This window comes from Paramormyrops kingsleyae, chromosome 3 (genome assembly GCF_048594095.1).
Source record: "Paramormyrops kingsleyae isolate MSU_618 chromosome 3, PKINGS_0.4, whole genome shotgun sequence".
Classification (NCBI taxonomy): Eukaryota; Metazoa; Chordata; class Actinopteri; order Osteoglossiformes; family Mormyridae; genus Paramormyrops; species Paramormyrops kingsleyae.
In genome coordinates, this window is record NC_132799.1 from 2,256,637 (window position 1) to 2,284,541 (window position 27,905).

At 48.8% G+C, this 27,905-nt stretch overlaps 3 protein-coding genes and 1 long non-coding RNA gene across 7 annotated transcripts; 2 read left to right on the forward strand and 2 right to left on the reverse strand.

Annotated features, from left to right (window-relative positions):
- Positions 1–1,041: 1,041 nt before the first annotated feature.
- On the forward strand, positions 1,042–15,145 carry herc4 (HECT and RLD domain containing E3 ubiquitin protein ligase 4). 4 transcript variants are annotated; one of them, XM_072709367.1, is made up of 24 exons: positions 1,045–1,135; positions 2,671–2,935; positions 4,721–4,880; positions 5,191–5,267; positions 5,514–5,735; positions 6,635–6,726; positions 7,405–7,535; positions 7,696–7,856; positions 7,973–8,049; positions 8,293–8,417; positions 8,913–8,972; positions 9,180–9,291; positions 9,363–9,552; positions 10,039–10,211; positions 10,492–10,611; positions 10,698–10,796; positions 11,220–11,387; positions 11,478–11,621; positions 11,776–11,942; positions 12,032–12,098; positions 12,185–12,267; positions 12,404–12,587; positions 12,996–13,098; positions 14,483–15,145. In XM_072709367.1, the coding sequence occupies exons 1-24, from the start codon at positions 1,103–1,105 to the stop codon at positions 14,689–14,691; spliced, it is 3,222 nt and encodes a 1,073-aa protein (XP_072565468.1). In that variant the 5' UTR covers positions 1,045–1,102; the 3' UTR covers positions 14,692–15,145. The 4 variants fall into 4 exon arrangements, with proteins under 4 accessions (XP_072565471.1, XP_072565468.1, XP_072565470.1 ...); XM_072709369.1 differs by lacking the exon at positions 1,045–1,135 and adding an exon at positions 1,149–1,376 and having other exon boundaries at positions 2,653–2,935; XM_072709368.1 differs by lacking the exon at positions 1,045–1,135 and adding an exon at positions 1,149–1,376.
- Positions 15,146–15,535: 390 nt separating this feature from the next.
- Positions 15,536–17,260, reverse strand: cox5b2 (cytochrome c oxidase subunit 5B2). The gene is made up of 4 exons (XM_023833696.2): positions 17,098–17,260; positions 16,112–16,182; positions 15,937–16,036; positions 15,536–15,753 (listed from the first exon to the last, which is right to left on the reverse strand). The coding sequence occupies exons 1-4, from the start codon at positions 17,195–17,197 to the stop codon at positions 15,641–15,643; spliced, it is 384 nt and encodes a 127-aa protein (XP_023689464.1). The 5' UTR covers positions 17,198–17,260; the 3' UTR covers positions 15,536–15,640.
- A 17-nt stretch (positions 17,261–17,277) lies between these two features.
- Positions 17,278–25,253, forward strand: LOC111855072 (uncharacterized). Its single transcript, XR_002840809.2, has 3 exons — positions 17,278–17,501; positions 24,641–24,815; positions 25,122–25,253. It is a non-coding gene; the product is annotated as an uncharacterized lncRNA (long non-coding RNA).
- On the reverse strand, positions 19,505–27,568 carry sirt1 (sirtuin 1). Its single transcript, XM_023833694.2, has 9 exons — positions 27,198–27,568; positions 26,783–26,902; positions 24,978–25,216; positions 24,657–24,809; positions 24,200–24,347; positions 24,036–24,115; positions 23,602–23,785; positions 23,056–23,526; positions 19,505–22,949 (listed from the first exon to the last, which is right to left on the reverse strand). Exons 1-9 carry the CDS (start codon positions 27,526–27,528, stop codon positions 22,648–22,650), a joined length of 2,028 nt encoding a protein of 675 aa, XP_023689462.2. The 5' UTR covers positions 27,529–27,568; the 3' UTR covers positions 19,505–22,647.
- Positions 27,569–27,905: the final 337 nt, after the last annotated feature.

A 27,905-nucleotide genomic window follows, 5' to 3' on the forward strand; every position in this document is an offset into this window, starting at 1 on the left:
AAAATAAAACCCTGTAAATGTAGTACTAGTCTTGAATCACATGTACGTTCTCGTAGTGTACAACAAGCGCCCCCTTCTGAGTTATACATGTCACTGCAATGACAGGTATGGGACTTAGAAGGGGGTTGCTATTTTATCCTAATTAGACATTATGCTCTGCTATGAAAAGGTGACCTTTTATACGACGATTAAAAATGAATCCTCGAAATGACGGGCAGGCATGTCCGGTGTGAAATGATTAAGGTTATTTTGCGTGCCTGGTTAAACTCCTCCATCACTTCATACATTTCATGCTCAAGCGCCGATTCAAGATGTTTCATGCACACGAGTGCATTCAATAATACTTGTATTTTTGCAAAAAAAAATAAACGTAAATATTGACTCAATATGTACTACGGCAATACAACGGCATTCTTTGTGTGAAAACTGCAGAGTTTTTCAAAATATTTTTTTAAATGAATGGATATTATTGTATTTCATTCACGTGTTATGGACAAAACTGAAAATAAACCACGCAAAGCTCTTTCCTAACGGGTAATTACTACTATACCTTCTCTAAGGTAACTCACCCTGTTTCTTCCTTATATTGGTTAATTCCAGTTAACGCCAAAGAAAACCTGCTGCCATATATTTACTGATTTTACAACTTTGCATAAATATAAAATCCCTGTTTATGATTTCACTGGCATCCTCGAAAGCAGTGACATTAATTGCTTGATGTCCTTTTCATAGCACATGATTGTGTGCGTCCACTTGATACACTTGCAAACTGGCTACCTTTCATTAACCCACGTCCTTTTCTCCAAAATCGAGACAGGCTTATTCACCACCTGCATAAATGCGCAACTATATCTATCCTATTCTCCATTCCTTCGTATCTAAAACATTCCCTACGCGCATATATATATATATATATGCGCGAAAATGCAGGGTCACGTCAGTGTTTCAACTTAAAATGTGCACAGATGACAAAACATTACCCCTTGCACAATGCAATGGGATCCGTCAGTGCGGTCATATGACCGCCTGTCCGACCGGAAGTGTGCGGGGAGTGGCGGCGAGTGGGGGGGTTTGGCGCGGCCCAGCCGGACGAGTCTGGAACATGCGAGACGCGCCGGATAACGGACCGCGTGAGGTGGGTGGGGCCGCGGTGTCGTCACGTCCGGGGCACTGAAACGCTCTGGAAATATCGTCTAGCTTACTGGAGCTTTCCAGTCTTCGGTGTTCGGTGCGGCAAGGCCGGAACAGAGGCGCCCGAGTTCCCTATGCGTGGTACACACAGCCCGTTAGCGACCGCCTTGTGCGGGGAAGGGAGGCTCTCTTAGTGCTGACACTGAACCGAGAACACAGAGCTTTTACTGTGTGCTTCGCAACAGGTAAGCGCTACCCATGCAGGGCTGAGCCGGCTGCTACGGGCACACATGCAGGTCTATAGCAGCGGAGACGCGGCGTGTCCGTGCGCGTACACGGCGGGGCGAGCAGATAACGCGGCCGGGCGCTCGCTTGACACTCCTGGGTGATAACTTGGGACATCTGCGCGGTACTCCTGACGCACGCATGTACTTAGCCAGCAGTTTTGCCAAGTGTTTACACACCCAAATAGTTCCATACTCATGCAGTTACGTGACCGTTTACAATTGTACTCATGTTTTTACTGAAATTTTGGGTACTCATTATATACTCACGGATATACGTGACAGTTCTAGGCAACTTTGACATATACATATGTTCACCCGTCGCTTTTAGGAGCTTTTTGCATTCCTGCACGGTTAACCGTCACTTTTAGGACAATATCATGTACACGCACGGCTATCCATCACTTCTAGGGCACTGTCATACACTCACACAATTACCCGTCATTTCCAGGTCCACCTGTCACATCTAGGATGCTGTCGTGTACTCACATGTTTACCCATCACTTGCTGTCATTTACCTGCACGGTTACTCATCAATTCTAGGATGCTGTTGTGTACCTGCACGGTTACCGGTTACTTCTATGCTGTCATGTACCCACATGTTTACCCGTCACTTCTAGGACACTGTCATGTACCCGCACAGTTACCTGTCACTTCTAGGCTGCTGTCATATGCCCCTAGGTTTACTCGTCGCTTCTACAAGGATCTTATGTACCCGTATGGTTACCCACCACTTCCAGGATGCTGTCGTCTACCTGTAGGTTTACTCATCACTTCCAGGATACTATGTACCTACACAGTTATCTTTTACTTAATAGGATTCTGTCGTGTACCCGCACGGTTATCTGTCATTTCTAGGTTGTTGTTCTATACCCGCAAGGTTACCCATCACATATAAAGTAGGCTTATGTCGTGTACCCGCATGTTTACCCATCACTTCTAGGTTGTTGTTCTGTATCTGCACGGTTACCCACCCTAGCATCTCTTCTCTCTGCATGGTCGGCTGTCACTGCATTACTGCGTACGTAGACTAGGTGTCAGTATAAAGGAAATGGGCAGCATCAGTGTTTATAAGATGGATTTATGTTTATAGCCGTATGTATGGTGGTTCTAATTATGACGGAAGAAATTTTAAATGTGAAAAAATATAAAAGCAGTCTAAGACTTTAACTGGCTACTCCCACTGAATGCATGTTTCTGCATGCGGGCTGTATGTCTGCATGTTCTGATTTGTCAGCACTATTGATCATCCCAGGTGTGGAGGACGGAAGTTTCTAGAGTGAGGCTGGTGACCATGCTGTGCTGGGGGAATGCCTCCTTCGGCCAGCTGGGTCTCGGCGGCATCGATGAGGAAATAGTTTTGGAGCCGCGCAGCTGCGACTTCTTCCGCGGGAGGAAGGTGTGCGATGTGGGCTGCGGTCACAAGCACAGTGCATTCCTGCTGGATGATGGCACTGTCTACACCTGTGGCTGCAACGACCTCGGCCAGTTGGGGCACGACAAGTCAAGGAAAAAACCAGGTAAGGCAGAAACCTTCCAGCTTTGCTGTCATTTATGGGAAATGTGTTTATAATACTGTGCTGTTGGCCTATATCCAGTGATCAAATATTAAATAAAGACACATTTAAATGGTGTTAAATGCTGATTGTTAATGAATTCATAATTTGTAATTTATCCTTTTATTTATTTTTCTGTTGTATTGTTTTTATTGCCCTTTTGTGCATCTTCAGCCTTTATACTGTTGTCTAGCTGGCTGGGCGATATCGATCTCGTATCACCCAAGCGCAATAATCACCAGGGCTTCAGATGACGGCGTTTCGATATTCTGCAGACATTTATTTACGCCCACAATTTAAGCAGATTAGTTGTGCACCTAAAATATTACTGAGATGCATTTTGTGACACTCAAAAATTAACTTGGTGTATCTTTATGTTTATTCAATTTGGTTAGCGGACCACACATAATACTGTTCTGGTATACTATGGTTTGGTATACTTCAGTGCGATGTGCACTGTAGGGATGAACACCACATAATACTGTTTTGGAATACTATGGTTTGGTATACTTCAGTGCGATGTGCACTCTAGCGAGGTACACCACATAATACTGTTCTGGTATACTATGATTTGGTATACTTCAGTGCGATGTGCACTGTAGGGATGAACACCACATAATACTGTTTTGGTATACTATGGTTTGGTATACTTCAGTGCGATGTGCACTGTAGCGGGGTACACCACATAATACTGTTTTGGAATACTATGGTTTGGTATACTTCAGTGCGATATGCACTCTAGCGGGGTACACCACATAATACTGTTTTGGTATACTATGGTTTGGTATACTTCAGTGCGATGTGCACTGTAGGGATGAACACCACATAATACTGTTTTGGGATACCATGGTTTGGTATACTTCAGTGCGATATGCACTCTAGCGGGGTACACCACATAATACTGTTTTGGGATACTATGGTTTGGTATACTTCAGTGCGATGTGCACTGTAGCGGGGTACACCACATAATACTGTTTTGCAATACTATGGTGTGGTATACTTCAGTGCGATGTGCACTGTAGCGGGGTACACCACATTATACTGTTTTGGAATACTATGGTGTGGTATACTTCAGTGCGATGTGCACTGTAGCGGGGTACACCACATTATACTGTTTTGGGATACTATGGTGTGGTATACTTCAGTGCGATGTGCACTGTAGCGGGGTACACACTGGAGTACTGAAGAAAGGAACAGCTCAGCAGCCACAACATAAAGGAGGAGATATTGTGGATAAACAAGGTAAAAAGACGTCGGCGTTGTGGTGGTACTTTTTGCAGTTTAAAGTTCGAAACACATTTATTAAACATAAGGATATGCTGAATTTATACTGATTACTAACTTTTTGGCATCATAGAATGCCTCATTAATATTTTAGGCACTTTTATAATCTACTTACCAAATTGTGAGCGTAAACAAACGTCGTTTAGTACCGTAAAGCTGGCGTCCGGACAAATGTTTCGCCCATATGCACGATGTAATGCCGATCATATCGCCCAGCACTGCTGTTTTGTTATCCTTTCCTTCATTATTCTTACTTTGATTTAAATTCTTGTGCTGCCCTGACATACTACTCCAGATTCATTGTACTCACAGCTGTATTTGGCGATAATGATACGGATTCTGATTAAAATCATTACCTATGTAGCAGTTGATGCTGCAGGGCATTAGTCAGAGACCTAAAAGGCTAGGCCGGGTCTTACAGCCCGTCCAGTTCCACACCACCTCAAAGTGCACATGTCTCTGCAGAGCAGGTAACGGCTCTGGACGCCCAGAACATAGTGGCCGTGTCGTGTGGTGAGGCCCACACGCTGGCGCTGAACGACAAGGGCCAGGCGTTTGCCTGGGGCCTGGCGTCGGACGGACAGTTGGGCCTGCCCTGTGCGGAGGAGTGCATGCGTGTGCCCAGGTACGGAGGCCCCTCTGCCTTCCTCTACGTATAGCTCACTTCCTGATATTACACCCCCGTGTGCTGGTTCTTGTGCACAAAACAGACAAATTGCAAGAATAATACACAGTGCGTGAATAGATAAATTAGTGATGGCATTTGTGCAATGTACGAAAAACAAATGGCACTGAATTTTTACTATTGCAAAGATGGCTCCCTTCCTGCAGTGGTATGCGGAGTGGCATGTCACGACTCGCTGTATGTCACTGGCACTGCCAGTTTGGTTCCGTTCTGTTGACCTGTAGTGACCTTTGATCCCCTCTGATGGCAGGAACATTAAGAGTTTGTCAGAGGTCCAGGTTGCCCAGGTGGCTTGCGGATATCGACACTCTCATGCTCTCTCCAAGGGTGAGTACTCCACTAGCAAGACGCTCCGCCTACAGGGTGGATCTTAGCTGGGCCAGTGAACGCAGTGGGCCTTGCGCTCCATCGCTTTATTACTCATTCTGTGCATTGACATGCAGTTGAGAGCTGAAGTGCAGTGCTGGACACCTCGTGGCAGTGGTACTCCGTGAGAATACATTGGACGGGTGTGTGAGAGCCCGTCTTCTGACCCATGATACCGTACTTTGGGCTCTGACTGTCCCCGTTCAGGAGGCACCATCTTCTCCTGGGGACAGAATAAGTATGGCCAGCTGGGCCTGGGAAACGACTGCAAGTGCATCTTCTCCCCGCAAGCCATACAGTCGCTGCAGGGCATCCCGTTTATGCAGATCGCTGCCGGCGGCGCCCACAGCTTCGCCCTCACCATGTCAGGCGCTGTGTTCGGCTGGGGACGCAACAATTTTGGCCAGCTGGGCCTCAACGATAACACTGGTGAGGAGGCCTGAGTATCCACCCCATCTGTCTGTCTGTCTACCTGTCTGTTTGCACGTCCCTCTGTCCAGTCCATCACTTTTTGTCTGTCCTGCTTATCTCCCTGCCTTGTCTGTCAGTCTGTCTCTCTTCCTTCCTGTTGTTTCTGTTCACCTCTGTGTCTGGCCCTCTCTGCCTGTCCTGTCTGTCTGTCTTTCTGTCCTGTTTATCGCTTATCTCCCTGCCTTGTCTGTCTGCTTGTCTGTCCCTGTCTGTCTTGCTTATCTCCCTGCCTTGTCTGTCTGTCTGCCTGCTTGTCTGTCCCTGTCTGTCTGTCCTGCTTATCTCCCTGCCTTGTCTGTCTGTCTGCCTGCCTGCTTGTCTGTCCCTGTCTGTCTGTCCTGCTTATCTCCCTGCCTTGTCTGTCTGTCTGCCTGCCTGCTTGTCTGTCCCTGTCTGTCTGTCCTGCTTATCTCCCTGCCTTGTCTGTCTGTCTGCCTGCCTGCTTGTCTGTCCCTGTCTGTCTGTCCTGCTTATCTCCCTGCCTTGTCTGTCTGTCTGCCTGCCTGTCTGGAGCCTCTGCGTGTAGTGCTCTTCTTACCTTTCAGCTTCCTCTCATCATTTCTGATTTCAGCCTCTTTATTGTGCTCACAGTCCAGGAGCACAAGCCTCTCAGAAGGGGAAGGAAGATGACAAATGACAACTATGTGAATCTAATTTTTCTTAGGGCCCCGAAAAGGGTGGTGTTGGCCCTGGCTGGGGTGCATATTGAAATGTAGAGTGCATGTAGCTTCTGTGTGTTTATACCTGCTTGCTGTGACATAGCTGTGGTTTAAGTGTAAAGGTACTGGGGCTGATGTCATTACTAAAGTTATGATGCTCCACTGGGAGAACCTTAAGAGCCTTCCTTTATCTCTTAGATCGATACTGCCCCGTCTTACTGAAGTCCCTCCGATCTCAGCGGGTGGTGTACGTCTGCTGCGGCGAGGACCACACCGCCGCACTCACAAAGGTGCCTTCTGTACCTCACGTTCCTCTCATTCAGCCTTTCATACAGCCATGAAATAAGTGACAGAGTATTCCCTCCATCTGTGGCATTCAAACAGATTGTTTTGTTAGCCGTGACGCTAAGTTATGGCATATCATGTCAAAGGATTCAAAAGCTTTATTGTCATTTGTTTTAGTACAATGAAATACTTGCATGTGTCCCTGTGGACTTTAACGACATACAGCAGTGAAGGAAAGTGAATAAGAATGAACCAAATAGTGAACATAGCATGTACGGTATACACAGAAGAGCCGGAGCATTACGGTGTTGAATAGCGCTGGTCATCTTGTTAAAAACAGAGCCTGTCGAGGTCTGGGATGTGCCGGACTATAAGCCAACAGTCGGTACCCGTAGGTTAAAAACAGAGCCTGTCGAGGTCTGGGATGTGCTGGACTATAAGCCAACAGTCGGTACCCGTAGGTTAAAAACAGAGCCTGTCGAGGTCTGGGATGTGCTGGACTATAAGCCAACAGTCGGTACCCGTAGTCGATGTGCTGAATGCGGAATAAATGAGCACTTTCTAAATGTTGATGGAAGTGTCCCTGTTTAGGAGATTTCCTAAAGTTCCTGTTCCTGTTTAGGACTGACTTTGTGTCATTCCCACCCAGAATTCATCAGTGTGTGAATTGTGTCCCTCGACAGGAAGGCGGTGTGTTTACCTTCGGAGCAGGAGGCTACGGTCAGCTGGGCCATAACACCACAAACCACGAGATCAACCCCAGGAAGGTGTTTGAGCTCATGGGAAATGTAGTCACACAGATCGCCTGCGGTAGGTAGGTTCCTGTGATGATGCTGCTCACGGAAGGAAGTGTGTTCAGGGTTAAGGGCCCCGTCCCATGAGCTGTGGAACTCTGAGTGACCACACCTAGCATGCACCATCCTCGTTCAACCCCAGTGGTCCTGACTTTCCTCACTTGCTGGTTGTTATCCAAGGCAGCACACGTTAGCGTTCGTCGCTAGCACCGGGAAGATCAACTCGTTTGGTCTGGGTGGAAACGGGCAGCTGGGAACTCGCTCCATGTGCAACAGGAAAAGCCCGGCGCCAGTCAAGGGGAACTGGGTTCCCCACAACGGACCCTGTCCTTCAGACACGGGTGAGCCTCCTTTCGGGTCACGCACTGGTGACGCACCGAATCTCGGAAGGGGGTGGGGGTGCGGCAGCCTGCAGCCCTTTCCCAGTGATGTCTTTCTCTCACTGCTTGTCTCTCAGATGCAGGGCAGAGCTGTTGTGTGACAAGGATTTATGCGGGAGGAGACCAGAGCTTTGCGCATTTCTCTGTTCCGGAGGTAAAATAACGTCAATCTTGACGAGTCTGTGTCTAAACTGGAAACCTGACCTTAAAAGATTTTGCTGCTTTTGTTTTAAATGATGGGAATATTTCTCAGATTAAGTATGTAAGATTTGAATGAAAAGCAATTATAAATATTTGAACCATTCTTTGGTAATATTGAATAACATTAGAACAGGTGCATATATTAAATAGGTTTTGCTCAATGAAAATGTTTAAAAACCACTTTTTGTCTCCAAAGAATCACACACCCCCTGATGATTTCCGCGTGCCTGATCCCAGCAGAGAGATTTACACGCTGAATGCTGAAGTTATCGAGCGCTGGTTAGGCCACGCCCACGGGCGGCTCCCGCAGGAGATTGTCAAGTATGATACCTATATTGAATTTTTTCTTTCCTGTTTATACTGATTGGTGGATCGTTATATTACTAGTTCCTGCTTGTGAATAGGTAGCTTTTGAATGCTTTGACCAAAAGACAAACCAGTTGAGACTGTGCTCTATAAGTTCACTTAGAAGGAATTCCTTAATCTCCCAGCATTATGGCGTAAGATCAAGTCTGTAAGGTCAAAATCTGCATTATCAGGGCCAGTTTGGAAGGTTCAGAACGTGACTCATCTAGAACATGCAAAATTCACGTGTTGTTGTAATGTGATCTAAAATGTATGTCGGCGCGTGTGAGCGTGTGCACATTAAACACATGGCCATATCTCCGAGGACATGGAGTAACACCAGCAGGGCCTAAATTCGCCCCGACGCTGATTAAGTGTCATGAGGATTGTCAAGACTCTTACCCTCCCATAACTCCCCATGTCCCTTGTCCCACTTGTGTAGTTAACACGTCTCTTTCTGCTCTTCCGCAGTGAGATCGATGTCCTCTTCTCGTCTTCCAGTTGCCTCAACGGAAGTTTTCTGTCAGGAAGGTGACGTTCTGATATTATCGTTCTTTATGGAGCCATTCGTCTTTACATGTGCAGTATGATTTTTTTCATCATGTTGTTCGTAATTATTGGGTACAGTTGGTGTCACAATTATAATGGTTTGAAAATCAAAGGTATGAAAAATATGAGTTCTCCAGTTTAAGCGTAACATGAGGTCTGGTCATGTGACCTGCATTGCTGCTCCCTCAGCCACCCGGACCATTACGACACGGGCAGCAGGACGTCGGGCGTGGACATGAGCACGGCACGCCTCCTCTTCCATAAGCTCCTGCAGCCGGAGTACCCTCAGGTCACCCAGCAGGTAGTGTGAGGGACTTGGCCCCGCCTCCATGCACCGGGGAGGGCCGTTAAACCGAGGTGCCGTCCCTGCAGGTCGCAGCCAGCCTGGAGAAGAACCTGATCCCCAAGCTGCCCTGCTCCCCGCCAGACGTGGAGGCACTGCGGCTGTATCTGACACTGCCCGAATGCCCACTGTTCAACAATCCCAACACGTTCGTCACCCTCGCCATCCCCTTCGGCAAGGCCGTCATCAACCTGAGGGAGACCCCACTGAAGGTGCTCGGTAAGTCACGGCTCCGTGTCACCTCTGTCTCTCTACGCAGCCGCCGTTCCTCCATGACCTCCGCCTCTCAGCAACATCCATCTCCCCATGATCCCATGACCTTCATTTCTGAGCTCCATCTGTGCTGAGTTGGACGTCTGCTTTTAAACGCTGGCTTGGCTTCTGAAAGGACACGTGATTAATGCTTCCTAACTGTTCAGCCACTTTTGGGAAACGGCTGTCAAAGAGCTTAACAGGTTTTTGTGCTAATTTTCTGTTCCGTAGGACAAGCTCATGTGTTCAGAGCAATTAAACGTTCAGATTAAATCACTGCTTGCGTTCTATAACATAAAATTTCAGGTGAGAACACAGAAAAAATACGTCTGAATTTATGATCACACTTATTAGCATTTGTTGTCATAAGTAGCAAATCGGCTAGTGCTGATCTCAGTTCAGTATTTTTTTTTAAGTCCTGAAATGGTCTCAAAACCCGACTTTGTCGTACAGGAAACTGGTGGTCCAGACTGGAGCCTCCGGTCTTCCAGAGGTTGGTGGAGTTGTACAAGGAGGTGGTGGTGAACTTGCTGAGGATGCACAAGGTGGGGATCCCACACTCAGAGCAGAGGATCTTCGCAGCCTTCCTCCACGTGTCCCTCAAGTTCCTCGAAACTCTGCACACCGTGAGTTGTGACACAAACCGCTGGCAACAGGAGAAGCTGGTGTATCTGTGCCGATTCCATTGTTTTTAAGCTGAATCCACAAGTCTTTAGTAGGAATGTTACAGTTCAGATTATGGGAAATATAATGAAAGGCGTGGTCATTACTCAAACCAGAAACAGTGCTATAGAAAACATCACTAGGCGACTGCTGTAGAGAGAGAGAGGCTTGGGTTAAAATGTGGAGATTGATTCCAGGCGACAGCCTTATGACAGACTGATTCCTGATTCATGGATGTTGCAGGTCAATGAAAAGTTTGGGCAAATCATACAGTATGACAGATTCTACATTCATGAGCTTGATGATCTGATTGACATCAAGAACGACTACATCAACTGGATCCAACAGCAAGTGTTTTCGATGGTAAGTCATTACCCAGTAGATGCACAAAATGTGAAAAGGAAGTTCATGCTGATGGAGGATGGGACTTTCTGCTGCTTCCCGCACAGGTGCCGGACTTTCCCGTCACAATGTGTCAGTTTCCATTCGTGTTCGATGCGCAGTCGAAGACCACCCTACTGCAAACTGATGCGGTTCTGCAGATGCAGGTGAGGATCTGCACATGACCTAACAACCTCCTGGGTCCCGGTGGCCCTGGGCCCCTGTAATGTGACATCTTATAATAGGTCTTGAGTGGTCTGTAACATAAATAGGATCTGTGTGCAACCTAACAACCACCTGGGTCTGTGGACGTTGTCTGTTGCTGCTGTAATGTGATAATAAACATTTTGTAAAAGGCTGTGAGTGATTTGTAACATTGTCAATGCTAGTGCACAGCAAATTGTCCAACAAAGTTAACATGATTTATAATACTGAACAATACAGAGGAAGTTGGCTGTCTTGTTGTCATGCTTATTAAGTTTTATTTTATTCCCGAGTTATTGAATGTTTTTCATGTGGCATTGGGGTCTCTGGGTTTGGTACTGACCCTGTGCTGAAGACTGTCTTGTTTGGTTCTCTTCTGGTACAAGATGGCGGTCGATCAGGCTCAAAGACAGAACTTCTCCTCGTTCTTCATGCCGGTGGTAGAATCTGTCAATCCTTGCCTGATCCTCATCGTCAGGCGGGAGAACATCGTCGGGGACACCATGGAAGTTCTGAGGAAGTCCAAGAACGTGGATTACAAGAAGCCTCTGAAGGTCTCTTTTTTTTGTGCTTAAGAGTGAAATATTAAATTATGTTGTGGTTATTTCCTGGTCGCCCAACTCTCTGCTATGCCTGTGCTGCAGGTCATCTTCGTAGGTGAGGAAGCTGTGGATGCAGGAGGCGTTCGCAAGGAGTTCTTTCTGCTCATTATGAAAGAACTTCTAGATCCAAAGTATGGCATGTTCAGATACTATGAGGAATCCAGACTGATCTGGTTTTCAAACAAGGTAAGAACTTGATCACAGTACTTTGTGGACCCAGTGCCAAGCATTTACCTTATTTGCATGTGCTTGGTTGGATTCCACGTTTCAGACAGATGAAAACTTCTCCATAACATGTATAACAAGTGTCTATAATGTACAAATGAAATGTCCCCTTCAGACCTTTGAGGACATAGACCTGTTTCGCCTTATCGGTGCCATCTGTGGACTGGCCATCTACAACCTAACCATCGTGGAGCTCAATTTCCCCCTGGCACTCTACAAGAAGCTTCTGGAGAAGAAGCCCTCGCTTGATGACCTGAAGGAGCTGATGCCTGACGTCGGGAGGTCAGATGTCTCCCCGGAGACCCTCACTTTGGGATTGTAGTGAGACGTCATGGTTCTGCATTTCAGCCTCTTTACATTCTCTCTGCCAGGAGTATGCAGCACCTGCTGGATCACACTGAAAATGATATAGAAGAAACCTTCTGTCTAAACTTCACTGTAGGTCTTTCAAATCGAATTGACCCTCGTTTTCTGGTGATATGTACCCCAAACATTTTTAAAACCAATGAAAATGACTTTTTCAGATCACGGTGGAAAACTTTGGTGCCACAGAAGTCCTAGAACTCGTTCCAAATGGCGAGGATATCCCAGTGAATAAGTCAAACAGGTATTTCGTTGTCTTTCATGCTCAAGTGTTTGGGCCCTTTGTCTGTGAATTGCCGATGACTGAACGTCACACTTGTTAGACCTTGTGCCTTGTCTTAAAGCAGTGTTCTAAAAATGATGCATTGCGCCACCTGCAGGCAGGAATTTGTGACAGCCTATGTGGACTACATTTTCAACACATCCGTGGCTCCACTGTTCAATGCCTTTGCCTCTGGATTCCACAAAGTGTGTGGCAGTAAAGTGCTGGAGCTGTTTCAGCCCAGCGAGCTGCAGGCCATGGTGATCGGAAACACCAACTATGACTGGAAGGAACTGGAGAAGGTCAGAGTGCTGCTGCTTTACAGGATACTCTGCAGCAAAGTTACCATGTGTTACTGCAAACACTGAAGAAAGACGGAGTCTGATAGGCCGACATAAGCGCCTTATACGATACGATACGATGATACGATACAACTTTGTCAGTCATAGACTCCAGTAACACTTGTAACTCCAGACACCAGTAACAGAAGCTGTCAGCAGTATTGATGATTTTTTTCCCCCTCTTTGATTTAAAGCCAAAAATGATAAATAGTGACCAGTGCTGTTCATTAGCTGCTGATTGATTTATATACTCCTTGTCTCCTCCAAAGCCTGAATTCTCACTGAGCGCCATGACGGTTTACGCTTGCAGCCGGTCACCTCCCCTAACGGTCATCTTGGTGTGACCCCACCCCCTTGCCCCGCCCACAGAGCACAGTGTACAAAGGCGAGTACTGGCCGGAGCATCCCACCATTAAGCTCTTCTGGGAGGTCTTCCATGAGCTTCCCCTAGAGAAGAAGAAGCAGTTCCTCTGTAAGTGTCCCACAGACCTTTTGTTCACCTTAATGGCATGTCCTCCTTCATGTGGTCATGTGGCCCCCTCTGTAGAGTTACGTCACAGTCTCATCCAATGTGAGATATGATCCAGATGTGCTTCTATATAACTGTTTGAGAACATCACATCCTGGATGTGTTCCCAGCCCCCAGGTTCAGATAGGACGCCTCTTCTCTTCTCTTGGCTGACATGCTATGTGAGGTTTCTGTTAACAAAGCCCAGTGTTCCTCATGGCCGTAACCCCGCCCCTTTCTGTCCGGTGTTCCTCACGGCCGTAACCCCGCCCCTCTCTGTCCGGTGTTCCTCACGGCCGTAACCCCGCCCCTTTCTGTCTGGTGTTCCTCACGCCCGTAACCCCGCCCCTCTCTGTCCGGTGTTCCTCACGGCCGTAACCCCGCCCCTTTCTGTCTGGTGTTCCTCACGGCCGTAACCCCGCCCCTTTCTGTCTGGTGTTCCTCACGGCCGTAACCCCGCCCCTTTCTGTCTGGTGTTCCTCACGGCCGTAATCCCGCCCCTTTCTGTCTGGTGTTCCTCACGGCCGTAACCCCGCCTCTCTCTGTCCGGTGTTCCTCACGGCCGTAACCCCGCCCCTCTCTGTCCGGTGTTCCTCACTGCCGTAACCCCGCCCCTCTCTGTCCGGTGTTCCTCACGGCCGTAACCCCGCCTCTCTCTGTCCGGTGTTCCTCACGGCCGTAACCCCGCCCCTCTCTGTCCGGTGTTCCTCACTGCCGTAACCCCGCCCCTCTCTGTCTGGTGTTCCTCACGGCCGTAACCCCGCCCCTCTCTGTCTGGTGTTACTCACGGCCGTAACCCCGCCCCTCTCTGTCCGGTGTTCCTCACGGCCGTAACCCCGCCCCTTTCTGTCCGGTGTTCCTCACGGCCGTAACCCCGCCCCTCTCTGTCTGGTGTTCCTCACGGCCGTAACCCCACCCCTCTCTGTCTGGTGTTCCTCACGGCCGTAACCCCACCCCTCTCTGTCCGGTGTTCCTCACGGCCGTAACCCCGCCTCTCTCTGTCCGGTGTTCCTCACGGCCGTAACCCCGTCTCTCTCTGTCCGGTGTTCCTCACGGCCGTAACCCCGCCCCTTTCTGTCCGGTGTTCCTCACGGCCGTAACCTCGCCCCTTTCTGTACGGTGTTCCTCACGGCCGTAACCCCGCCCCTTTCTGTCCGGTGTTCCTCACGGCCGTAACCCCGCCCCTTTCTGTCCGGTGTTCCTCACTGCCGTAACCCCGCCCCTTTCTGTCCGGTGTTCCTCACTGCCGTAACCCCGCCCCTTTCTGTCCGGTGTTCCTCACTGCCGTAACCCCGCCCCTTTCTGTCCGGTGTTCCTCACGGCCGTAACCCCGCCTCTCTCTGTCCAGTATTCCTCACTGGAAGCGACCGCATCCCTATCCTGGGCATGAAATCCCTGCAGCTGGTCATTCAGCCCACGGGCGGCGGTGACCATTACCTGCCCGTCGCTCATACCTGCTTCAACCTGCTGGATCTTCCCAAATACAGTGACAAGGCGCGCCTTCAGGAGAAGCTGGTGCAGGCCATCGACCATCACCAAGGCTTCAACCTTGTCTGACGTCATGTTGAAACTATAGCACTGGGTAACCACAGACATTTTTAATACCCATCTCCTCCCAAAAAATACGCACTTCATTTGCAGTCCTCCTCTGCAGGACAAGACGTATCCTGGTTGTAGCTGATCAGCGGCTAAGTTTTAGCTATTTGTGTTTTCTTATCTAGCCAACGTGACTACAGCATTACAGCATTAAACACTCACTAAAACATCTATCTTAGTAAATCAGATCCATTTTCATGGATTGTTCTTCCTATTCTGGAAAAATGCAGTTATATGTAATTGAAAAAAATGATTACACAAGTTTGGCTGGCATTCATATCTATACTGAGAGATGATGAAAGATTTTTTTTCCGTTTCTGGCTATCCATTTGGAAAATAAGCTATTCATACAGGACACTCCTGCGTGTTGACCATGAACACTTTTCATCTTAATAAAATCTTACTACTGTGCAAAGGCTGCATTTGAGTTGTTCTTCACAAGCTGTGGTGCCACCTGACCTCCTGGTCCTACAGACCAGTTCCTTCCCAACCATCTGAATACCAGAGTTGCCCAATCCGGGCCTCAGGGACCTACAGACAGTCCACCTTTTTGCTCCCTCCCAGCTCCCGATGGCAGCAAAAACCTGGACTGTCTGCAAGTCCCTGAGGACTAATTTGGGAAACATTGATTTTTATTTATAACCAGACATACTGAAGTTCCGCCGGCCACAATGAGTTTTACGTACATGTGTTTTCAGGTATCACTGCATTCCTGATGTCATAAGATACAAGCAAAATGTGGTAAGTTATGGTCAGCAAACAATGGAGAAGGTCTGAGGTAATTTCCACAGATCCAAGACAGGCCTTTCAGCAAGACAGAGCATTTTATTCTGTTAATGAGTATTTCATGTCTGTTAGAACTGGCACACATCAATGAAGAGCCAAATGATCCCAGTGCCCCCAGTCTGACTCAGTGGGGTAGTTCATGGGAGACCAGTTTGTAGTGGGAGCCACAGGATGGGCATCGCTGGGCGTGTCCTTCGTGGAGCCAGAACCACACAACGGCGGTGTTGTCCTCCTCACCTACAATGACACGTATCCATCACGCCTCATATGTGTGTAAATACATGTCTCCAATGAAAAACTGAGGTGGTCGACACCTGGCTTTGCATTTACACATTAAATACCCTGCTGCAAAAAGACTGCCGACTTCTACGTTTCGTTTAGTGATATTTATTCCCTGCCGTAACGGTCAGTGTCACTTACACAGGCATCCCACCAGTCTCTTGTTGTTGATGGAAGGGACAATGTGTGGGTCCTCTTTGGTGCCAGCATACTTTTTGGGTTTGAGAATGCTGTATGGGTCCTGGGGGTGAGAAAAAAACGGGCTGTAAGGTCCCGCGCGCTCCTGCAGGAAATGCATCACTGGGGCGGATTTTACCTGTCCTTTGGCCAAAGCCTGGATGGCATGTCGCTCAATGCCAGTGGCCTGCTCCTCATCTGTGGGAATGCCTGCCGTCCCCAGTACGGGCCAGAGAAAATAATAATAATAATGATGATGATAATAATAATAATGAACAATAATAATTATAATCAAACTTGCTTTATCATACTAACATTTGGCTACTTCAAAACTATGGTTTTCTTAATTTCTTAGTGTTGCATCCAAAGCACATGAGAGAGACAGTTAAGAACTTTACTGATTCGCAGTTGGGGATCATTTCTTCGTTCAGTAGCACAAAAAGGGGACAATACAATGAAGTATGAGAAATACATATAGCAAACGGATAAAATAAGAAAGAATAGACAATTAATACATAAAATAAGTAATAAAACATGGGTGCACCAAGTTGTGTTCAACATACAAAATTACATGTGATGAAGTGCACACCCAGTTCATGGTGCGCGCACATGCACAAGCACACGCACACACTGGCACGCACGTAGAGTGCGGCGCGCCGCTGGGTTAATTTAAACCCCTTTTGGCAGCGCACCAGAGCGGCGCTGCCAGCAGAGGTGTGGTCACCCGCGCGGCCTGTCCGCGGACGCGTCGCCGTGACCTTCATTTACCTCAAAGCTGCTATTTTTCATATTTACAACTTTTAATGTTAGCGTCATTTTAGTATTAATACTCCCTAAATAGTGAATCACGGTCGGAGTTTTTCCCGAGCAAAATCATGTCGAGACGCATGTCGGTAGATTCATAGCTGTCCTTGGGTATAAACTTTTCACAGAACATCAATATTATCCGTCTTCAGGGATATCTATGAGTATGGCTGCTGCACTATTTATTCTTCTGAACGCCTCCTACTGAGTTTCAGAGCTCAGCTTTGGAAATGCGTTCTACAATGTTACCAGTGACGCGTTTATTTTCCTTCGGTTTCTCCTGACGCTATATAATAAACAGTATATATAGGAGGCACTGACCTTTCAAAGCGCCCATGGAGCGCACTGCCCCAGCGGTCCCCGGCGCCCTAACCGCCCGGCCGGCAGCGAAAATGCTCCGCAGCAGAAGTCGACTCGCCATAACGGACTGAACTTGTCTGAGAGCAAGAGCGCGGCGGTGAGCGGGTCTGACAGCGCGGTCGGGGGGGGGGGGGGGGGGGTTCGGGGAGCTCGCGCAGAGAGCGCCCCCTAGAGGCCGGGGCGTGTGCGCGCAGAGCGCAAATTTGAGAGCAGCTTGGCCGCAAAGTACGTCTGATTAACGGGACCGCGCATACTTGCGAAAACCAGGTGGAGGTGGGACGCCGAGCGGAGTGCCGGAGGGGCAGGTGCGCCTAGGTGATACATGAAGCGCACGGGCTGTGAGCTTCGGGAGATGTTGGAAAGCGGTGAGTTCCCCTTATATTTTTGTTTTTTTATTGGTGCTTGTAATGCTCTGTCAATAGACGATGTTCGGCTTTGCATACAAAGAGAGGACACTGAACACATAGGAGAAACTGGACCGTGAGCCACCCAGGTTATATAAACCCTCCAGAACCGGACCAGAGAGTCAGGCATGACAAGCGGTCGTGTTCGTTTGATGTAAGAACACCATTTATGTACCGTGATGATGTAACTAGGTGACATCGTCCTTAATCGGTTTAGTTAGTAGTTATTGTTTTTTAAGATGTGAACTGAATATTTGCAGGGTAGTGTTTGGTCCGCAGTCCTGCTCTCTAAACCAGGGATAGGCAGCCCTGATCCGAGAGGTATCCGTTAGGTTCACTATCTTACCTGTTAACTGATGGACCACAGCTGATCTCATTACTCATCAGGTAGTATAGAAAATCTGCTGGTCCTGCCAACCAGTGAGTACCGTCCCACTTCGAGCACTAATTTAGAGGAAGTATCATAACGATGTTACATTACATTTATTTATCAAACACGTTTAAATGCCAGTTAATGTCCAAGGGCAGGCTTTTATTTTGAAATATAGCAAGGTGGCGTTGAGAAATGATTCATGCGTCCAGTAGAAACTGTATTAGAGTGTAGTTTTCTGTGTGTCCATAATTTTTTGCTTACCAGTCAGACTTACCAACTTAACACTTGCTTAATTAAAATAGACCGTAAAATAAAGCATCTTAAATGGGTTACAAAATAAACTCTTGGGCCTCATATTAAAAGTGCATTTACCCTGTGCTACAAATGCAGAAACAAACACTAACTGTGTGCATGCCAGAAGGTCGGCACAGTTACACCTAAATGCAAAAGCACCGTCCACAGCCTGGTCTCAGTGAACCAATTCAGATGGCATCAGGTGAGTAAGGATGCTGTGCTTTGACATCTGTAGTAGAAACACAGTGATATAAAACCAATACTTTCAAGCGTGTGAACAGCCTCAATGTTCATAGTGGTCTATACCTGTGCAAAAATGTAATTATTGTATGTGTGCAGAAAACGGCTTAAACATGCAGGCATCATTTTCCTTCAGGACAGACGCAGCCACACGTTTAGCTCGATGCTGTATTTGATGCCATGGAGCGACGGTCACTGGTACATGGAAGAGCTGCTGATGCTCCTGATGCATAGTCATGCAGGTAGAAAAGTGTAGGATTGAGAGAGCAGACAAGCAGCAGCGAGTGTGCTGGGCTGATAGACCTGCTGCAGGAGCCTGCCTCTGCACAGGGGGGTGCTTCAGCGCTGCTTAGCCTACAGGCATCTGCCGGGTTCACTGCAGCGGCTGGGCTATTCTTGGGGGTGGGGCCACTGGCCCCAGCTGATTGGCTCTGTACCTTGTCACTCACCGATTCATATCACTGGATAATAATAAGGTTGACCCCTCTATATGAATTACGGCAGGACAGAGAGGATTTGCAAGTTGCAGTGCATTCAGTACTCAATGTATTTTTTGGTATGGAAAATGAAGCCATGCTTAGATTTCTGTACATTTTCTAAAGTCATGGCCTAATATTGTGTATAAATGGCAAATGTATTTTTGCATTTCAACGTGACTATAAATGCATGAATGGCTGTGATGTATAACATAGGGACTGATGAACTGGTATGTGGAGCCAGGGAGTGAAGCTGAGAAACGTAGTGGAGTGGAAGTGGGCCGACCGGCCCAGTCCAAAGCGACGCGTCCACCTGCGGGAGGGCAGAAGCCACGATTTACATCATCACACCAAACTGCCATAAGCAGATGACACAGCATCACAAGAAAAACATTACAGGTTATTCCTCTATAGAGCTTTTTCATTCCAAGCAACGATCTGGTGCATTTTTCACAACAATCGGACATAATTTTCAAAAAGACACTGTGTCCATTGACGGCTTTTTACAAATGGGCATAGAATCCAGGAAGGGTTCAGCCAACCCGACAGGATACAAGGTAAAGAAAAATCAGAAACAAACCTATATTAACATTTTTATTAGGTTTTCGGTTTATTTTGTATTATTTTCTGTCTTAACTCTGGGATATTACTCAACAGAAGATGCTGTAAACTAGATCAGCTGTCTTTGGGTCCATAAAAGCCTTTATAAAAAAAAAAAAAAAAAATACAATGTGTAAATGCATCAATTTTCACATTTTACAAAGACTACAGACAAACACCTTGTAATATCTTCTTTCAGTGACTTTAAAAAAGTTGGGAAAAGGTATCTGTACCAGTTAATGCACACACTGCCCATTTAACGTATTTACACGAGTATAACAGACGGCTCTTCGCGATGCGCCTGGTTAAACATGCAGGGGCAGAAGTGGGTGTCCCTCTACCCACAGAGGGAGTCCAAACCTGTAAGCCTGAATCTGTCAGACGGCACCCACTCATCAGAATGTCTCAGCACTAGACAACAAAGACAACAGCAACATAGAAAGTATAGAATTTAAATATGTAAACCACATTCAGGAAGCACTCGTAGCACACCCCTCCTGTCAGCTTGTGTAGGACGTGAGAGATCTTGTAAAAGTAAGACAGATAGTTATGAAGTTCTCTCGTCTATCAGCAGTGTAAAAATCAGCAGTGACTGTCCATGCGGCGCGGGATCACCGGGGACTCGCGGCCGACTGTCCAAGCGGCGCGGGATCACCGGGGACTCGCGGCCGACTGTCCAAGCGGCGCGGGATCACCGGGGACTCGCGGGCCACTGTCCATGCGGCGCGGGATCACCGGGGACTCGCGGGCCACTGTCCATGCGGCGCGGGGTCACCGGGGACTCGCGGGCCACTGTCCATGCGGCGCGGGGTCACCGGGGACTCGCGGGCCACTGTCCATGCGGCGCGGGGTCACCGGGGACTCGCGGGCCACTGTCCATGCGGCGCGGGATCACCGGGGACTCGCGGGCCACTGTCCATGCGGCGCGGGGTCACCGGGGACTCGCGGCCTACTGTCCATGCGGCGCGGGATCACCGGGGACTCGCGGGCCACTGTCCATGCGGCGCGGGATCACCGGGGACTCGCGACCGACTGTCCATGCGGCGCGGGATCACCGGGGACTCTCGGCCTACTGTCCATGCGGCGCGGGGTCACCGGGGACTCGCGGCCTACTGTCCATGCGGCGCGGGGTCACCGGGGACTCGCGGCCTACTGTCCATGCGGCGCGGGGTCACCGGGGACTCGCGGCCTACTGTCCATTCGATGCGGGATCACCGGGGACTCGCGCCCGACTGTCCATTCGATGCGGGATCACCGGGGACTCGCGCCCGACTGTCCATTCGATGCGGGATCACCGGGGACTCGCGGCCTACTGTCCATTAGATGCGGGATCACCGGGGACTCGCGCCCGACTGTCCATTCGATGCGGGATCACCGGGGACTCGCGCCCGACTGTCCATTCGATGCGGGATCACCGGGGACTCGCTTTCAGGGTGTCCAAAACACTACAGGAGTTCAGAATAAGGCCCTGCTTTTGGGGTCTTTTAAAACCCCAGACAGGTTTAAATATGACTGTAGTCATATCTGCCATGTGTCAGGCAATAAAACGAGAACGAGGATGAATAAGTCATTCAGGGATGGAGAATTTCAACTCTCATGCTTCCTTTTATCTATGAAAAGTGTATTTTGGACATTTGCTCCTCCACAAAGTTATTTTCTAACAGTTGTGGCCCAAACATACATAACAGCATTCTAACAGGCTCCTAGAGGGTTACTTTAATCTGACTAAATGGGATGTGAGCTGACGAGCTGTATGCTAATTATCAATTTTCTGGCAACACGAAAGCACTGTAATATAGGTTTATAGCTACAGTCAGGCTGTGACTTTAGTCTTCGTCAAGTACAGTTTGGTCGGTCATCTGAATCTGTGAAATTTTAAAATAAAATACAACTCATTTTCTACTCTACAGTTCTGGAAGTGCCTTTGCGATATATATATATATATATTGAGTACCATCACTGTGGTAACTAATGTAGTTGAATATTTCACAAATTCAACATTAAATAATCTCATCGACGCTGTGGATACTGACAGTACAAACAGCTGTAGCAATGGCGGAAAACACGGATTTCACTCAAAGCTTTGTTTACAGACGGTTCAGCGACACTCATGGGAGTTTTTCTTGGACAAAAATGTTGCGAGGGCCGAACGGAAAAAGAATGGTGCAGAGGGAGAACCAGTCAGATTGTAACAGACGTGGGACCAAGACATCTGATTGATCGTTCCTGCCTCCTCTAGTTGGTTGGACCCACCTCCTCTATAATCTTGTTTTGCCTTCAAAACATTTTTGTGTAAGTAAATCTCCCATGAGCTTCAGCTGCTCCCCCCTCCCCCCTCGGCCAGTCTCAGGGGCGGGTGGCACTTCCTCCCTACACCCGCAGCGGGCAGCATGGTACCTGTCTGTTCTAAGGATGCAGTGTTGAATGGTGTCCAGTGAAACCAATGGTAACCACTACCATTTCCACAGGAATATTACACAAGAACAAAAAACAGTGCTGTATAACCCACTGACAGCTTACTGGACATGTAAGGCCTACAATGTGTTCACACTAAGAGTAAAATCATAATATCCTCTAAAATACCGTTTAGAAAAGCGGCCACCTCCTCAGGCCGAGCAGGTTTAAAGTATCACAAAATACAAAAATAACAACCAGCTCTGCTGTAAAAAGTAGCTGCCAAAATTCAGGACAAAATGCCAGTGTTCAGTTTAATGTATCTTACAGGCATGTAGTAAAAAGGTCAGAGCAGAAGCATGTGAAGCTCGTGGCGGCTAACGCTACGGAGACGGACTCTTCTTTGGTCGACCTTCGCTGATCCCTTTTCATAGCCTACATCTGATCCATTTGCCCCGCTTTGTTTTAGCCACTAAATATTAAAATCGGTCCAGCGTGTTCAGAACAATCGTTTTCACATCCAGCAGTGTGAGACCACCAGGGATGATGAAAGACTCAGGCGTACCGTGGGGGGGGGGAGGGGGAGAGGTTCAGCACGGCGTCCAGATGTATGGGATGCAAAAAGAACGTGGGGAACTTGCTTTGAATATAGCAAAGACTGCTTAGCGCCTCAAAACATTGCAGTTTTCTTTTTAAAAAAAAAAAAAAAAAAAAAAAGATTTAATGGGCTTCAGAAGTGCGAGGTGCTGTGGACAGCCTCTGCAGAACTGTCCGCAGGGGCCTCCCGCCCGTCCTCCACAGCCTCCCGCTTGTGTGGCACAGTGTCTCTGAGGCAGTCCTCGGCGCTCTCGGCCCCCACGGGCATTGCTGGAGAGCAGGAGCCCTCCCCATCGCTGGCCGGCCCGTCCGCGCTGCAGCATGAGCCGTCACTCACGCTGCCGCACGAGCTGGACGTCTCGTCCTCAGAGTTCGAGTACACCTCAGCGCCGTGGAAGATGTAGTGATTGGGGGCTTGGAATAGGTACTGGCAGGCTGTAAGAGAGGAGGAGGCTAAGTGCTGACCAGCATCTACAGGCCCGGTGTGGCATAGACTGCCGTCCTCAGGGTCCAGCTCACTTCACCGACGGGTAGCACTCACCATCTAGCCGCTTGCTAATGGAGCTCCCACTCGATCTGGCTGCCCAGCGTCTCCTCCGAAGCTCGGCACCGGGATATCTGCTCTTCTCCCCGGGATTTGGAGAGTGCTCTGGCCGCTCACTGTCCTCGTCAGCAGGGGGCAGTATCCTCGCCACGGGGCTGCCGTCCGCCGGCGTCCGGACGCCTGCCGCTACATCCATGTGACTTTCCGGAGCAACTCCGTCGGATGCCTGCAGGGGTCCGGCCTCCTCCTCAGGCTCACGCGCTGGGCTGTCGGGGGGACGCGGCGGCTTCTCCGTGATCTCGCTCAGTCTCTGCGGGTTATAGCACAGCTGCTTATAGTCCCCGCCCAGCCGGTGGCACAGCTCATTGATGATGACATCACAGTCTCCCAGCAGTTCCACGTCGAAGTCGAGGTGCGGCAGCTGCTCGCGGTTGATCAGTATCTGAGGCACTTCGTGTGGAATGGAACCTGAAGATGGAGGAAGGAGCTCATTAAAGGCTGCTCTAGATCAGCGTCAGGCATTCCGTTACGGACGGTGCTTACTGGGGATGAGTGCCACTGGCCGCACTTTGAGAGATGAGCCGATGACGATGAGTAGGTCCACCTCATCTTTATCCTGCTTCATCGCCCTGTGAAAGTGTTCCGGAAGATTCTCCCCAAAGAATACGATGTCGGGCTTCATGATGGCCAACGGGAAGCCAGGGCATTTCGGGCAGTGTGGTACCACCTACAGAAGCGGCACGAATCGACTAACATCCCTCTCATATTTACTGCTGAATACACTTTTGTGGGAGCAAGGTAGAGCTTAAATCTTCCTGGCACTAAAGTGACATGTGATGCACAGTTTGTGTCTAATTGCATCATCTAGATACGTCAGTATATTTACGTAAGGTTGGGTCTTGCTGCCTCATGAGCCAGCCGGCTGTTGGTTCGAGACCCGCTACGCTGCCCTAGCTGTGGGCAGCCCTGGCTTCTACCTGATTGAAGATGTCTTCTCTGATGGCCTCGCAGTCCACCCTGTGTTTGCAGATGAGACAGGAAGCTGTAGCAAAGGAACCTGAGGGGGAATGTGGAGCCGGGTTATGGGGTGGACTCGGGGGCGGGCGCGAGCGAGCGGAGGGCGGGCGCGGGCTCTACCAACCATGGCACTGGATGATGCGCTGCACGCCAGCCACCTGCTCCAGCGTATCGATGTTCTGTGTGTAATTTCGCAGTAGCTTGCCCTGCTTATCGAGCATAGCGATGAACCTGTGGCACGGAGATGGCTGGAACTGCCCAGGGTAGATCTCCTGCAGGGGCAGGACAGTGGCTCCGTTATCCGCCGCATGACTGATCACATTTCATATTTCGTTTATCCATCGGTCACATCTAGTCTTTAACAAATCCATTACACTCAGTACTTCACCATGACAGCTATATTATGAACTACTGAGTTGCTGTGTGAGTTTATTAAAGCAGAACATTATCACATTTCTGTTTAATCAGCAGACGCTTCAGTCCAAAGCAATGTACAAGCAAGCCAAATATAAACAAAATGTTAACTTTATTCCAAGAGTAATGGATAAACTTTCAACTTCAACAGGTGGAGGCAGACAAACCTTGGCAAACTTGAAGAATGGCCTGGGGTCTCTTCTGAAGTACTCGATGTCGAACATGGCCTGAGGATCCGGAAGGTCAGGGAAGTCGACGGCAAGTCTGGCATAGATCCCATCTCTGGATCGGAAGTCTGGTATTCCGCACGACACGGAGACCTGACGGTAAAGAGCACGTCACCCTCACGAGCTCCACACCACACTTAGTGCATTTTTGCACTAGTGACTAAACACGATTTCACACTTGAATCAGCCACGTTACTTTAACTAAGTGTTATTTTGAGATTGGATACAGTGCTATGGTTTAGTGGGGTGAAGGTTGCTGACCCCGGCACCGGTTAACACCAGGATCTTCTTGGACTCGTGCAGCAGCCTGAGAACATCCTCCAGCGTGTTGATGTCCTTCCGCTTCCTCCTCTTGGGGGGTTCGGAGATGTTGATGATGATCTGCCACAGGGTCATGTCGTCCAGGTCCGGAGGGAGTGCCGTTTCTGGGAGAAGATCTCTGAGGATGGTCCGAGGATCTGTCTCCCTCATGATGTGCTGCTGGATGAAACTGTAGGAGCCTGAAAATAATTTTGAAGTACAGATATATACATTCTGTGAATTTCAAGATCTCCTTAAAAAAAAAAAGATTTGATTTAAACCTAATTTACACACGACAGCTGAGTAGCCTGGACATGGTACTGTCATTAAAATACAGCTTCTCAGTTCTGATTAGCTCACAGTACCCCCCCCAACCAACCAACCAACCAACCAACCAACACTGCCACTGGTCAGTTAAAATAATGTACATTTTTTACAAGAAATTTCTGAGAAAATATGCTGCAGAGGTAGTGTATCCACAAAGCTCTTTGGTTGTATACCTACTAATAATTTCTGCAAGACTTTCCCCAGTAGTGTCAAAACTGCATGTTCTTTATGTAAACATGAGAGCATGTTGGGTAAAATGTAGCATAGAATGAGTGACTTTGACATTTACACAGAAATTAAACAAGGTCTTTGTTTAAGTTCTGGAAAATAATGTTGGAGACTAAGTCTTACAGTCATAAGTAAACTGACAGTATGACAAGTTGTTTGCTAATGATTATCAATGCCGAAGTATTCTGAACCAAATAAGGAAAACTCATTCCCTAATCTTTTCTCAGTGTCCTCACAGAGAAGCATGCCAACAGATGCAGTAGAATATAGGAAGTGACATCACTTTGGAAATAGGAAATGGATGCAGCTTCCACACATCTGAGCCTTGCTGTCTGTCTGTATTTCAGTGTAAATGAAGCTCAGTCGTATTGTCAAGCATTTGAAACATGCCCACACTGTCAGGCCAGTGTAAAACAGCAGCTGACTGCATTAAAAGTGCCATTATATATCCCTAAAGAGATTATGTAACACACCATCAACCTGAGGATAGTAGTGGTATATCTGTCCCACAGGTTAATGGGCAGTGAGTTAACGCTTCCAAAACTATGGGCATCTTGCAGCTGCTCACAGTATTGGGCTATTTTGAAGATTAAAGTGGATTCAAGAGACAGTAACCAAAATCCGTGCTTGGAATAGATTAAAATATTAACAGCAAAAGGCAAATGTCCCAGGGCCAGATCACTGTGGGAGCAGCTGAAATGTCACAGAGAAGCAGCAAAAGGCATCTCCTGAAGCGAGATAAATCCAGACGGCATGTAAATGCATTTTGACGGGATGCCCTCTCATCTGCACGGCTGCTGTGAGTCAGCTTGAGAGATTCGCTACTGCTTGTGACTCCTGCAGACCTGGTGCGCCGCAGTGAGGTGTAGCACACTGGCTCTGCAGACTGAGTACTGATCCATCACATACATACACACACACACACACACACACACACACACACACACACACACACACACACACATATACATACATACACACACACACACGCACATGCTGTCATGTTCCCAGTCAAGATCAAGACAAGCAATGAACCTGCCACACGTACAAACACGGGGCAAACGGGGTATTAGGTGCACAGTAAACACCGGTATAGATAACACGTGCACCAATTAACTGCAAGATAAATCAGCTGTAGGAGAGAAGCATGCACTTTATTTCTGCATCTTATCACACTTTAAAAGGCAGTGCTAAGCACCAGCGCCCTGTACCTAAGTGCGGCTGTGGGGTCCAGTCACTGGAGCTTGCGTGGGAGGACCTGTCATCTTCCTCGCCGGGGTCGTGGAAGCTGAAGCCATTGGGGTGCTCATCCTCGCCGGGACCGACGCACACTGTGAGAAAGGAACATGCACATGTCACCCGCGGTGTTTCATCTAACCACGAACAACCGGAATCAGCCACGGCGGAACATAGACAGTGCCATGCCGGCCGGCGGTGCACCGCTGGTCTGGCTCGCAACCAAAATGGACCAGGAGCCCAGCTCTGCAGGCGCATGTGCGGCGAACCAGCGCGACGTCTAGAGCCGCCGGAGGCCGGGGCCGTGCGACGGCAACGGCTTCGGTTCGGTTCGGTTCGGCGCCCCCGGCACCGCGTACTCCGGCTCGCCTCGGCTAGGCGGTCAGCTACCTGCGCTCATATCTCTGGCGTGTCCATCGAGCGGTGCCTCCTCGCCATTCTCCAGCGTCTCCTCCAGAGCCGACAGTCCATTGTCTCCGCCCGACGCGGCCGTGGCCTGTCCCGCCGCCGCCGCCTCCTTCTTCCTCTCCTCCGGCCGCGCATTAGCAGCCATTGCCGCCGACGCCCAGAGCTTCCCACATTCTTTTACACGTGATTCCGGCTCCGCCTGGTCGCCTTTATCCCCGTTCCCAAAAGCGGCTCCCAGCTTGGGTTTCTTGGTGAGGGGCTCATTGGGATCCGAGGCGCTGGCGCCGAGCGGGACGTTTTCACCGTCCGCCATCTTTAGCTGATAAACGGGCCGTCGCTGCGGCTCGAGCCAGCTGGGACATTTAAACAGACCACGTGACCCCGGCTTGGCCAATGGCGACCGGGTGATGATGTCAACCACAACAAAACGTGTCATGCGGTGATAAATATGAGCCTGAAAAGCGCTTACATAATGACTGTGTGCGCACTGCATGTCCCATGAAGCACCACGCTGCACGCTTAGGAGGCCGTGCCGAAAGTTGTGAAGAAGGGCTCCGGACACAGCATGTCTCCGTAGCAACTGTGAGCATCAGCCGTGAGATGGGAAAATTTGCTGAAGGGAAAATCTGAAGTACCCACATACCCTCTTACCACGAATGCCAGAAATGTTTAATATAGAACATTTCATAT